This window comes from Camelus ferus, chromosome 22, assembly GCF_009834535.1.
Source record: "Camelus ferus isolate YT-003-E chromosome 22, BCGSAC_Cfer_1.0, whole genome shotgun sequence".
NCBI lineage: Eukaryota > Metazoa > Chordata > Mammalia > Artiodactyla > Camelidae > Camelus > Camelus ferus.
The window spans coordinates 25,793,746-25,806,618 of NC_045717.1; the positions used below are offsets into that span (position 1 = coordinate 25,793,746).

The following is a 12,873-nucleotide window of genomic DNA, read 5'->3' on the forward strand; positions in this document are numbered from 1 at the left end:
ATGGGAATTGTGGTCCCGCCTTCGCTTCGCCCGCCCGGACTCCATTTCCCGTGGGGCCATTGGGCAGCCGACTTCCGGCGCGGGTGCGGGTGGGCGCACGCGGCCGCGGTCCGGTTGACTGTGGAGCCATGGAGGGCGGCTTCGGCTCGGATTTCGGGGGCTCCGGCGGTGGGAAGCTGGACCCAGGGCTTATCATGGAGCAGGTGAAAGTGCAGATCGCCGTGGCCAACGCACAGGAGCTGCTGCAGGTCCGGGGCCGGGCCGCGGGTTGGGGGCGAGGGGCCGAGGGTTCCGGGGTCCGCCAGGGCCAGGCGTCGCAACTGAGGGCTCGCGTGTCCCCACAGAGGATGACGGACAAGTGCTTCCGGAAGTGCATTGGGAAGCCGGGGGGCTCCCTGGACAATTCCGAGCAGGTAAACAAACCCCGGGGGCCGACGGGGTCGCGGGCCGGACGGGCGGGGGAGGCCGCTGCGCGTGCGTGGACTAAGGGCGCGGGGCGGTGGGGCCGCTGCGCGTGCGCAGTCCGCTGCCCGAGGTAGGGGGCGACGGCGGGGGTCCGGACCTGAGCCTCGCGCCCTCCCCTTCCCCAGAAGTGCATCGCCATGTGCATGGACCGCTACATGGACGCCTGGAACACCGTGTCCCGTGCCTACAACTCGCGGCTGCAGCGAGAACGAGCCAACATGTGACCGCGACCCGCCGGCAGGCCACCCCCTCACCCCTTCCCCCTCCTGTTTGCATAAATGCTGTTTGTGAGGCGGGGGCCAGCCTGTGCGTACTGCCTGCCACAAGTTTCCGAGGACGAGACTGGTGCCGGTACAGTCGGGACTCTGCCCGCCCCTCCCCTCCGCGCACACCTGCCAGCGAGTGTAGCCTGGGTCGGGGGCCCTGGAACTTAAAGTACTGGCCCCGCTGGCATCGCCCCAGGTGCGCCTGATACCGAGTTAAGTCCTATGGACTTTACCCGGACCCTGGCCTGGTAGGGGAGGGTTCTTTTCCCGTTGGGGTTCGAGTAGGTGATAAGTGATAATGAGGCTGAGGTTGACAGCATAAATTTTACTCAGTGACCAAAGCTTGGAGAAGAGGGAACTAAGTTCACCAATCAACTTCTCGTCCACTTAGCGAGAGGGATTTAATTTTAGAGTAAAAACAAGAGGGTGGGGGGTGAGGCTAGGATCCTCTGGCATATACATTAGTCTACCGGTAAAGAGCCGGGCTTTTTCCGAGGGAGGGGGTTGCCACCCCATTTTCATCTTTTTTGGTCCGTATCTGGTTCTGGCTGCCCGTGGGTGTGTCATTTAATGTTCTGACGTAGTAAAATCATACAATGAGACTCGGGGTCTGTCGGAGGTCAGATTGGTCGCCGTCTTAGTTCCGGCTGGTGTTGGCGCGTGTGTGTGTGTGCGCGCGCGCGTGTAGCTTTGTTTCTTGTCTCTGGATTGTTTGGCTTAAAGACGTGTGTATTCCTGCTGAAGGTCCGGTGGGGTCGGCAGGTCGTGAGCAAGGACACTCCTGCTAACAGTGCAAGTTGATGAGCTTTGAGCAAAGACCTGGAGCTGCTCTGGCAACAAAGCCCCCCCCCCCCCTCGTTACTGCTGCTTGTCCTTGGAGGGCACTGAGGGGCGCGGGTCTCTATACTGAGGCTGCTTCCTGCTGAGCCTGCGTGTGGTGTTCCCTTAGACTAGAGGAGCAGAACTGCTCCCTAATTAGCCTGAAAGAAGCCTGTCTCCAGGCTGCAGCCCGAGGCGCTTGTACCCTAGTGTTAGTGTCACCTGCAGTTTGATGGCTTCACGCCCAGTACTAACGACGTTGACAAAGCTGTGAAGGAGGCAAGGCCCGAAGATGACCAGGAGGAAATAACAGTGGCCGAGAACTGGAAGAAACCAGGTTAAACGGGGAGGCTCTGTGTGACTGTTCCAGACGGAGCCTGGATCGGGACCTTGAGTGTGAACACCTGCGTGGCCACTGAGCTTGCTTGTACGTCTCTTTTGTGTTTATTTCCATCTGACCAGAGGTGTTGATGTACGTGCAGGCCTTGTAACTGCGCCTACTCTCCCCGCTCAGCCAGGAGATGGTCCACGAGTCCAGAGAAGTGCGGAGTCCTTGTGAGGCATGCTGTGGACCTCTGGATACTTACTCAAGGGCGTGAGGTTTTTGTGGAGTGGTTTCATGATAGGTGAAAACCCCCCGGGGGCCACCAGTCCAGGAGCAGTCCCCACTCCTGCCCGGCTGGGTGATAGTATGACTGGTTATGCCTAGTTCCTGAGAACTTAGCCGGCTTGGCGTGCAGTGTGCACAAAATGGGTTTTATCTAAGGAGGGTTAGACTAGAGCCCATCCCAGAGAAGGGAAGGAAGAGTTGGGGTGGTTCTGATGGGGCAGTTTGTTTACTCTCAGGCCACAGAGGAACAGGTATGAGGGATGGGGTGCATGCCTGGTGCACTTCTGAGAAGCTGAACCACCTTCGTAAGTAGCCAGCCCAAGACAGGGTGTCCTTGCAGTGTGGGGAGAGAGGCCCTCCTGCATAGCGGGGGTCCCTGGGGGATTCTTGACTAGTGGCTTTTCCCCTAGCCCTAGGAGGGCCAGGCTGCCGGCATCTTCCCTCCCTACTGAGCACGTCTCTTGTCTGGTCCCTGTGTGTGTTCAGCCAGTTGGTCCAGAGGGCACCAAGGGGTGAGATTTCCGTCGGAGTTGATCCCAGGGGCGCGTAAATCGTGGGGCAATGGAAGAGGCATTGATCAGAGTCCAGAGCAGCCCCAGGGTGTTACTGCAGATTCCTCCCATTGGTTGGGGTGTGGTGGGGGCAGTGGCAAGACTGGTCAGAGTGGTGGCACTTGGAAGTGAGTGCTTTGTGTTCCTTACAGATGTAAACGTGAGGAGTAAGGTACAGGCAGGGAAGCTGCGTTAGGGACGCGATGTGAACTTCAGGAGGGGCAGGGGTAGCAGACCCGTCAGCCAAGGTGAGAGTGAGGTGGTCGTTCTCAGGGTAAAATGTAATAGCTGTCATCCATAAGTGTCACTTTGAGGGTTGGGGTGACAGATCCAGTGCTGGGACAGGTTTTTTCCAGGGGCTGTAATTTACTAGTTCATTAAGTCGCCATTCTGCGTGGACGGTTGTCAGAGAAAGAAGAAAGAATAGACAATGATGGCCACTCATCCTGCTCCCAGTATTAATGTCCTCAGCGTCCAGCAGGGGCAGAGATGTTTGCCAGGGGGAGGGGGTTGGCAGAACAGCAGAAGCCAAGTAAGGCCAACCACTACGCCTGTCCCCCACGTGACTCTCCTACTGGTAAGTTTGTCCTTTGAAAAGTAACCTGAAGCTTGACAGGTTCCAGGTGTGCTGAGTGGGAGGCCCAGCGACTTTTCCATTGTCTTCATTCGGGTAAGGTGAACCCACGGGGGCATTCCTTGTGGTTTTAAGGCAGAATGAGCGGTCGGGACCACTAGTTAAGGTCCTGGGGTCTCACTGGTCCTGTGGATTTCCAGCCTTCCATGTTCTCAAACCCAGTCCCCAGGGGAGAGAGGATGTAAAACCGTGTCAGGAGGGGAAGGCAGTTCTGGATTCCCACACGCTTGTAAAGCTTTGACTGTTTCCCTTATCCATAGGCGTCTTTCAGTCCGTCCCCACCCCTGAGGTTGGCCGAGCAGCTGGCCCTGTAGGGGTGGGTCTCCTGTGCGTGAGCGCGTGTGGACTCAGCCTGTGCTTTCCTTTGGGGGCTCTCCACGTTCTCCAGGTGCTGTGGGGAGAAGGGGTCCAGGGTTGATGAGGGTCTTGACATAGTTTGAGTTTATGTTGAGGGTTTGATGTGTTCTTTCTGCTTTTCCTGAGGGTTGTGGTCTCCACACCGCATGCACACCCCATTAACTCCTAGGGCTCTAGGAACTCCCTCAGTAACTTGGGAAACAAAGCTGGGCCGTTGTCACTCTGGATGGACTTGGGGAGCCCAAACCGAGGGATTAATTCCTTGAGCGGGGCCTCAGAGACCTCCGAGACAGTCTCGGTTCTGGTGGGGATGCCTCCATCCAGCAGGAGAAGCTGTCAGTCAAAACCAGCAAATATCTAACCTTTCTTTGTGCCCAGGGCATTACTGTAAAGTCAGCTTGCCCATGTTGACCTGGATATGTGCCTCTGTGCTGGGTAGGGTCACTCCTTTGACCTTGAGTGTTGGGGTTACTCTGGGGGCGGATAGGGCGCACTTCACCCACCTGTTAAGGAGACTCCGGAAATTGGGGGTAGTCATGGACAGGTGGGGCCTTGACACGGGCCTGCTGCCTGCGACGGGTGCTCTGGGCAGCTTCCTGGAGGGCCTGGAGCACGCTGGCCGGCAGGAGGGCCCGCGGCCCTCGACCGCCGACCATCCACCCCGGGTGTTCTGGGCTTTCCCTTCTGGGCTGTATGTGGGAGGGTAGGAGTTAGGGCCTGGGGGGCAGGTAGGAGCATCTGAAGTCTGCCCACCCTTGGCTGCTTGCTTAGCTGCCAAGTCCGCCCTGTTGTTCGCTGTTACTATTTCTGCTTCTCCCTTCTGGTGGCATCTGCAGGGAATAACCTCCGTTGCCAGGAGCATAACCTCCAGCAGCCAGGTAACTCCCCCTCTGTTCTTCATCTGTTTACTCCCTGAGGCCAGCAGTCCCCTCCCCTCCAGATGGCCCCGTGGGCACGGAGAGCTGAGGAGGCATATTTAGAGTCAGCCGGATCCTGACCGCTTTCCTTCCCCGGTCCTAAGTGCTCTGATGAGGGCAGTTAACGCAACCTCCTGGGCAGGGCCACCCCACGTGGGTGGTGGGATCCATCTGTGAGCCGGTCTAGCTCCAGGGGAGCTCTGGGGCAGGCCTGCTGGGGTCACGGGGACGTCACCGACAGGTGCTAGGAGCTCAGCCTGGACGTGGAGGGCTCGGCCAGGGATAACAGGTCTGCTCTCTTCTCGTCATGGGGGGCGGAGGGGTCCTCCAGGTGGTCAGGGGCTACCCGAAGCTGATTGTGAGCCTCCTTGAGGAGCTGAGAGATGGCAGCTGCAGCTGTGCGTATGGGCCTCCTTTAGCGCTTGGTTCAGTTGTTCAGAAAAATAGGCCACAGCCTGAGTCGGAGGCCGCAGTCTTGGGAGAGCCCCGGGGCGGGTCCTCCTGCCTCCTGTGCCCATGGATGGAAGGGGCGGCTTGGGTCCGGGGAGGTGAACGTGGGCTCTCATGAGCTGGTCCTTCAGTTCCCTGAACACCGGTTGCCGTCAGGGGTCCACGCAAAAGGGTCAAGGTCCTTCCCTCTTAACTTCACATGAAGGCTCAGCACTTAGAGTCGAGGAACCACACATGCAGAGCCTGGCATCCCCAGGAAAGCCCGCAGCCAGCGTCGCACACGAGGGGGGCCCCCCGGCGGGCCGGCCCCGCCTCTCACCGCGGACTGCACTGGCCCTTTCTGTAAGGGGCCTGAGTGTCCTGCCCGCGGGAGGAAGGTCTGCGCTTTTCCTCTGGAACAGTCTTTCTGTCTCAGCCAGATGGTTTAAGACGTGTGATGGCTGGAAGCTCTTAGATGGGGTGGGGACTGGACTGCCATCCACATCTTGGGGAATCCTCAACTAAACCTTCCAGAAGGATGGGGGAGGTTTTAAATCCCTGGGGCAGAGCCATCCAGCACAGTTGTTTTCTCGCTGTCTTACCCTGCCACTCAAAGGCTCAAAGGTAAACGTGAATTGAGATTCTGGGGCCAGGGGCACATGGATGAAGGTGTCTTGTAAATCCACCCCTGAATTACCAGGTCCCCTCAGGGCTTTGGGTGGAAAGCAAGGCGGGAGGGATGGGCCCCAGGGTGTGAATCTCCTCGGTAGCTTCATTTGTGGCCCAAAGGTCCTGAACTGGCCAGCGTTTCCCACTTGGCTCCTTTCCTGCAGAGCAGGAGTGTTGAGGGGATGGGGGGTCTCAGAGAGGCCTGGCTTGAGCAGGCTTTCTGTTCTAGGGTCAGTGCCCGCCGGGGTTTCCTTGCTTAGGGGCTTGTTTGTTACTTGGGTGCTTGTGGCCTAGTCGCAGCTTGGCTAGGACTGGTGGTTCTGCCCCCCCCCCCCAGTCCTGCCCACGGTGGCGTCATGGGCAGGGTGGTGTCGTGGGCCCACGCGGACGCTGACGGACTAACCCCTCGTGGTTATTGGGGCCGTTCCTCTAGGGCTGCCGGGTGGAAGGGGCTCTCGGGTGTCCCGGTGGTCAGGTGTCTGGCTCGGAGGTCAGTGGTAGCTCCAAAGTTGTGTAACCTCTCTTCCTGGGCATTCGGGACTCGTAGGACCGTGAGATGACACTTTGCCTTCCAAGTCGCACTCAAGGGACTCCAGAAAACTGCTCTCCTGGGTCTTCTTCCCAGTCCCTGTATCTTACGACATTCTGCTGTGGAGTGTTCCAAGACCGAGGAGGTGGTCGCCCTTCTCACCCCTGAAGTGCCTGACCAGTGGCCACGGCTGCAGCAGGCGCCTCCAAGAGCATCAGGACAGACAGCCGGAACAAAGACGGGAGCTTCGCTTGGTGTCAAGAACAGGGACGAGGGCGTGCGTCACGCACGTGAGGCGGGTGTTCTTGCCGTGGTGGCTGCCAGGCGGCTGCCCGTCCATTGCCTGCAGGGAACCGGTCCAACCGGGGGCCAGCTGTCTAATCTCAGCTTCTCCGACCAGGGCATTGGCTCAGGTTAGACACCCAGCCGCCCTCTAGACAGAGATCTGGCTCTACCCAGATGGCCAGGACCCTGTCCCTTAAGCAGCCAACCTTGGCTTTATTGCTGGAGCGGGTTCGGCGCCCGTGTCGGTGTCCCCAGGCACTCCCGCGGTCTGCAGCGGGCGCCCTTGCTGTAGGTGTGCAAGGGGCGGTTCTCGGCCTGGGGGCGCCCCGCCTGACCCTTGGCTGCTTTCAGGTCTCAGGCTGAATTTAGTGGCCCTTGCTGGCCTGGAGCTCGAGAGTTGGGGCAGCTGCCCAGTGACTTAGCAGGCGTCCTTGGCCCTGAGTCAGCGCGTAAGCCCTGAGCTACCAGACAGAGGGAGCTCCACTCTGGGCCCCAAAATTTGTTACCAAGTTAAGTCTATGGACCCTGCCAGGGCCCTAGCCGGGCCGAGGCTCCGCCTGCGCTGGGGAGGGTTCTGTCTCCAGTCAGGTTCGAGCAGGCAAATGACAAAGCCAGAGCTGAGGTGGACATGGCACAAGCTTTATTCGGTGGCCAAAGAGTGAGGTGGAACTAAGTTCACAGGTCGGCTGCTCGCCCACCTGGCCAGGGGGTTCAGTTTTAAAGAATGAAGGCGAGGCGGGAGGAGCGAGGCTCGTGATGGGGAGGGCTGCACTGGTCTGCTGGGAGGGGCGGGGCCTCCCCAGGGGGCTGCCATCCCCTTCGCATCGTGGTCTGGTCCTCCGGGTCTCGTCCTGCTCCCCCACCCCTAGTGTGTCATTGACGTGCTAATGTCGTGAAGTTCGCGTACAGGGATTCGGGGTTGGGCTGGAGGTCAGATTGGCCGTCATCTTGGTCCCAGCTGGTTCCAGCTGGTCTTTCTGTCCTTTCATGTGTAGATCTGTTCCTTGTCTCTGGACCCTTTAACTTAAAGATTTATGTTCGCTTCTGCTAAAGGTGGAGGGGTTGGCAGGTTGTGAGCAAGGATGTTCCTGACAGTGGGGTTGATGGGTTTTGAGCAAGGACCTGGAACAGCTCTGGTGACACACTCAGGTCGGTCGCCCTCATGCCCTGGACCTAGAATCCGGGCTTGGATCTAGGGGGTGGGGCATGGCCAGACCTCTTCTGAACTGTGACATCCTGGGGACAAATTGCTGAGGGAGGTGGAAGGAACCCTGCACACCTTCCCTGTGGAGGCCTCGGTGGGAGAAAGGTGCCTGTGGACGTGGGTCTCCGGCCCAGACTGAGCCTCAGTGGACCCCCCCCCCCCATTCACCTCCTGGGTTCCCAGAGGCAGGGATATGTCATTCACATAAAAGGGAGCCTTGAAGAGAAGGCTGCTCAGAGGCTCCTGGGTGGCTCTCTCCCTGGAAGGCCTCTCCCCTCCCTGCATCCTTCCGCCTCTGGGCCCCATGTGCAGGGCGGGCAGTGGTCGTTGCTGTGACACGGACGTGCTCAGCCAGCAGGCTACAGGCGAGGGGCTGTGTTTATTAGAACAAAATATGCAGCTAACCTGCACCCCAGTCACCCACAGTCCCTCCATCCCCGCCCACCACCCGGGCTCCCCTCCCCTGGCAGGTGGCTGGCTGGTTCCTGCCTCCTTCACATCACTGTTCCCCGGCCCCAGCAGCCACCTGGTGGTCACTCTTGGATATTCTGCCCGATCCAGCCTCTCACTGCAGCCACCCGGGTGTAGACGCCTGGGAACTGGGGCCGCCCACAGCCGTAACCCCAGCTGGTGACCCCAGTTAGCACCCACCGGCCGGAGGGCTCCCTGCAGGCCAGGGGTCCCCCAGCATCACCCTGAGGGGAAGAGAGGAAAGGCACTCAGATCAGTCCCTCCCTGCCAGCAGCCATGAGGGGTGTAGGGCTGGCCTGGTGTGCATGCCCTGGGTCACTGGCCACCGGGAATGGTGCCTGGGCTCCTTCTGTGACCCCAGGGAGGAGTGCCTCGCTTTTGTTATCTGGGAAATGGGTGCAGTGTTCACCTGGCTGGCAGACGTTGGTGGACCCCCGCGCCATGGTATCAGGGCACAATGGGTCCTCACAGGGCAGCCACTGCCCCGCTTGGTGCTGAGTCTCCAGCCAGCGGAAGGATGGGGGGGCTTGGAACCTGGCTTATGAGGGATGTCCAGTAATTGGCTGCAGTGGGAACTCAGAGGCCCAAAAGGTGCCCAGCTTGGTGTGTTTGAGAAGGTGCTCTGGTGGCTGGGGGCTCTGAGCAGAGAGCTGGGGCATGGGGAGCCTGGTTTCAGAAGCACAGTGTGCTCACCGAGCAGCTGTCCACGCCGCCCTGTGGGAAGCCAGCGCACAGCATGCGACTGCTGATCTGCACCGGGTAGAAGCGGCGGCAGGTCTGCTCACTGAGGAGGCGCATGGCCGCCTTCTGCAGCTGCCGCGCCATGGAGCCTGCAGGCAAGACGGGCTGGGGGGGTCCTTCCTGATGCCCCGGGACCCCCAGCCCTGAGGACAGAGGATGCGCTGCACCTACCTCCCTCGCGCATGGAGCCCCAGCCAGTGATGACACAGCGCGCTCCGTCGGGGGGCCGGGGCCCCGGCTCGGGCAGGCAGATGGGCCGCACCAGGCGGCCGTGGCTCACGGGCCCCGCCAGCTCGAGCAGCGCCACGTCGTAGTCGAGCGTGTACAGGTTGTAGAAGGGGTGCCTGTGGATGCGCGCCACGCGCTCCAGCTGCCCGCCGGCGCCACTCAGGAACGGCGTGCCCAGGAAGGCCGCCCACTGCCTGGGGTCCCCGTAGCTGTGGGATGTGCGGGGCCGGAGTCAGGCAGACACCCACGCCCCAAACCTCACCCGCCCGCCCACGGCTCCCTGGCACCCTGCCCCGCGGGGTGCTGTGTCCCTGGCCTCACTTGTGCCCCACCCCCAACCCCAGCAGCCGACTGGGGCCCTCGGGCCAGGCACGTGGCCTCTTTGGGCTGGGTGGCTCCATTCTAGAAAGGCGTGGAGGATGAGGGGGACCCACGCCCAAATGCGCTCAACAGGCCACCAAGCACCGAGGTGACACCATAAGCTGTCTTCATTTCTGCCTCACATTAGGGCTCTGGTGGCCCCAGGACCCCTTCCCACCTGCCCGCCCACTTGGCCCTTGGCCCTGCAAGGCGCCTCCTTAGCTGGGTGTCTCGGTGGAGCGCAGGGCCCCTCGCCTGGTCGCACTACTCGCACCCTGCACTGGGTGGGCCGGGGTTAGCAGTGTCCCACAGTCCCAGAGACCTTGATGTCACCCGCAGACCGCCATGTTTGCTGGGGAGCTGGGGGAGGCTGGACTGGCCCCTCAGCCCTATGGCCAGGCTCTAGGTGGGTGGGGGAGGAGCTGCACAGAGGAGAGGACAGCCTGGGGACTCCCTGCGGCAGTGGGTGCTGGTGTCCAGAGAAGGCGTTCTGGGCAAAATGCAGAGGGGCCACACCCTGAGTTTTCGGGCTACAGTTCGGTCCGGGTGAACCACGGACCAGGGTGTTGGGGTGCACGGGACTCACACATCGAAGCAGTGCGCTGCCGACAGCAGCCACTTGTCAGCCACCAGCACGGCCCCACAGCGGTGCTCCCGCCGCCGCAGCCACAGGCTCACCTGCCACGGCCACTCCCCACGGCCTGCAGCACTGCCACCCACGATCCTGGTCAGTGTGGCCACCGGCGCCAGGCCGCAGTCTGCAGGGGGAGGGGTGGCTGGTCAGTGGGTGGTGGACCGTGCCGCCTCCACGCAGCCCACCCGACACTGCTGCACAGGAGGAGCCGGGAGTGGAGTAGGGGCCTCACCTCAGGAAAATGCCTCACGAAGGGACACTGGGCCTGGTGCTTGGTCCTACAAATGAGCTTCCTCTGGGCTTTTCTCAACTTGTGAAATGCATTTAAGTTTGTTGCCTGTAACCTCGGGGCCACACCTCCCCAGCTGGGGGCCAGGCCAGCAGCCCCACCCATCCCCACTCCTCCAGTTCCTTGCTGTCCCAGGGTTCTGCACACCCCAGCTGCTCCCCAGGAGGCCCTGGCCAGGCCTCACCCACTCGCGTACTAGCTGGTTTTCCTGGAGGCCCTCCCTGGTGCTCTTCACGTGGGTCCTGTGTGACCCGTGTCCTCAGGGTATTCCCTCCAGCTGTCTCACGCACACGCACCCAGCGTACGGTGCGCCCTCAGAACACGAGTAGGAAGAACAAATGGGTGGGTTCAGGGGTGCTCAGGTACATGTCTGATAGTTCCCACAGGATATTTTCCAACCGGAGTCAGTGCCCCTTCCCCAGCCTGTCTCCCACCAGCCAGCTGTCCTCCCTGCCCTCCTGTCCCTGGTTCAGCAAATACAGAAGCTGGCAAGGGACAGAAGGGCTCAGCTTCCTCACCTGGAAGGAGAGGGGGATACAGGGCCACCTGTCTTGTTCCCTACCAGCCCTGTGCCTCGACCCTCCTGACCCCATCAGGACCTTGTCCAGGACCAGGAGGCCGGGAGAACTTGCCCGAAGCTACAGCCCCTCTCCTCGGAATGCTGCCCCGACACCGAGCAGTATGTGCCATTCCAGGCACCTTCCTCCACCTCTTGGCTGCCAAGTTAAGAACTGCAGCTGTTGGAAAAGTAAGAATCATGAAGCTGAACGCAATACTGAAGGAAAGGACGAAGCTGGAGGCACAGCCCTCCCAGACGTCAGCCAGCGCTGCAGAGCCGCGGTCACCAGGGCAGCAAGGTAGTGCCACAAAAACAGGCCTGCATCGACGGACCAGGACACAGAACCAGAGGTAGACCCACACACCCACAGGCAACTAGTCTTTGACAAAGGAGGCAAGAATGTACAGTGGAGAAGACAGTCTCTTCAGCACGTGCTGACGGGAAAGCTGGAGCCACATGTAAATCAGTAAAGGTAGAACATGCGCTCACACTGCGCACAAAAATAAACGCAAAACAGTGTGAAGAAAAAAGACTTCAATATAAGACAAGACAGGCTAGACCTCCTAGAGAGAACGGGCAAACGTTCTCCCACGTCAGTCGTAGCAGTGTTCTGGGGCAGTCTGCCCGGGCAGTAGAAATGAAAGCAGGAGACAGACAAACCCACAAGTGGGAGCTAATTAAACTGAAGGGGTTTTTTTCCACAGCAAAGGAAACCATAAAACAAAAGACGGCATACAGACTAGGAGGAAATGTTTGCAAACGATGTGACTGACAAGGGCTTAATTTCCAAAATACACAAACAGCTCATACAGCTCAATAGCAACGAAAAGCAAACAGCCCAATCAAAAATAGGCAGAAGACCTACACAGACATCCCTCTGGGGGAGGGTGCAGCTCAGTGGTAGCGGGCGTGCTCAACACGCACAAGGTCCTGGGCCCAGTCCCCAGCACCTCCATTAAAAACACGCAGATAAGCCTCATTACCTCCCCTCCCTTAACAAAAACAAATTAAAAGGCAAGCACCCAAAGAAGACATCTAGTTGGCCAACAAGCACATGAAAAGATGCTCAACATCACTAATTATCAGAAATGCAAATCAAAAGTACAGTGAGCTATCACCTCCCACCAGTCAGAATGGCCATCATTAAAAGTCCACAAACAATAAATGCTGCAGAGGGTGTGGGGGGAAAGGAACCCCCCTGCACTGTTGTTGAGAGTGTAAATTGGTGCAGAGATCACAGAAAACAGGATGTTCCTTAAAAAACTAAAAACAGACAGCATGTGATCCAGCAGTCCCACTCCTGGGCACACATCCAGAGAAAATTCCCATTCAGAAAGACATGAGCACCCCAGTGTTCACAGCAGCCAAGACGAGGCGACAGCCTAAATGTCCACTGACAGATGACTGGGTAAAGAAGTTGCGGTATATATACCCAATGGAATACTACTCAGCCATAAAAAAGAATGAAACATTTTTAAATGAAATAACGCCATTTGCAGCAACGTGGACGGACCTAGAGATCATCGTACTAAGTGAAGTGAGTCAGACAGACAGACAAATACATCACCTGTATGTAGAAATCTAAAAGTAATATAAATGAACCTACTGACTGAACATTCACAGAGAACAGACTTAAGGTTACCCAAGGGGAAAGGGGGTGGAGGAAGGGATAAACTAGGAGTTGGGGATTACCAGGTACAAACTACTATGCGTAAGATGATAGATAAGGAAGAAGGAAGGCTCCTACTGCACAGCACAGGGAACTGTACTTAATATCTTGTAATAATAACCTATAATGAGAAAGAATATGGAAGAAATACACGCATATAACTGAGTCACTATGCTGTGTACCAGAA

General features: G+C 58.9%; 2 protein-coding genes across 2 annotated transcripts in view; one reads left to right on the forward strand and one right to left on the reverse strand.

Moving 5' to 3' along the window:
• Window positions 1-61: 61 nt before the first annotated feature.
• On the forward strand, window positions 62-1,333 carry TIMM13 (translocase of inner mitochondrial membrane 13). The gene is made up of 3 exons (XM_032466070.1): window positions 62-248; window positions 345-413; window positions 591-1,333. Exons 1-3 carry the CDS (start codon window positions 129-131, stop codon window positions 687-689), a joined length of 288 nt encoding a protein of 95 aa, XP_032321961.1. The 5' UTR covers window positions 62-128; the 3' UTR covers window positions 690-1,333.
• Window positions 1,334-8,268: 6,935 nt separating this feature from the next.
• TMPRSS9 (transmembrane serine protease 9) overlaps window positions 8,269-12,873 on the reverse strand; it is a 47,391-nt gene continuing 42,786 nt past the window's right edge. Inside the window, 4 exon segments of the mRNA XM_032466034.1 lie at window positions 8,269-8,430; window positions 8,900-9,036; window positions 9,119-9,384; window positions 10,122-10,293. Of these exon segments, the coding sequence (XP_032321925.1) occupies window positions 8,269-8,430; window positions 8,900-9,036; window positions 9,119-9,384; window positions 10,122-10,293 (737 nt within the window).

Bases quoted from the DNA above. Each gene is read 5' to 3' on its own strand.
- TIMM13 (XM_032466070.1), top strand. From the start codon at position 129: ATGGAGGGCGGCTTCGGCTCGGATTTCGGGGGCTCCGGCGGTGGGAAG. The intron at 249-344 runs GTCCGGGGCCGG...GTGTCCCCACAG, and splicing joins ACGCACAGGAGCTGCTGCAG to AGGATGACGGACAAGTGCTT. The intron at 414-590 runs GTAAACAAACCC...CCCCTTCCCCAG, and splicing joins CCCTGGACAATTCCGAGCAG to AAGTGCATCGCCATGTGCAT.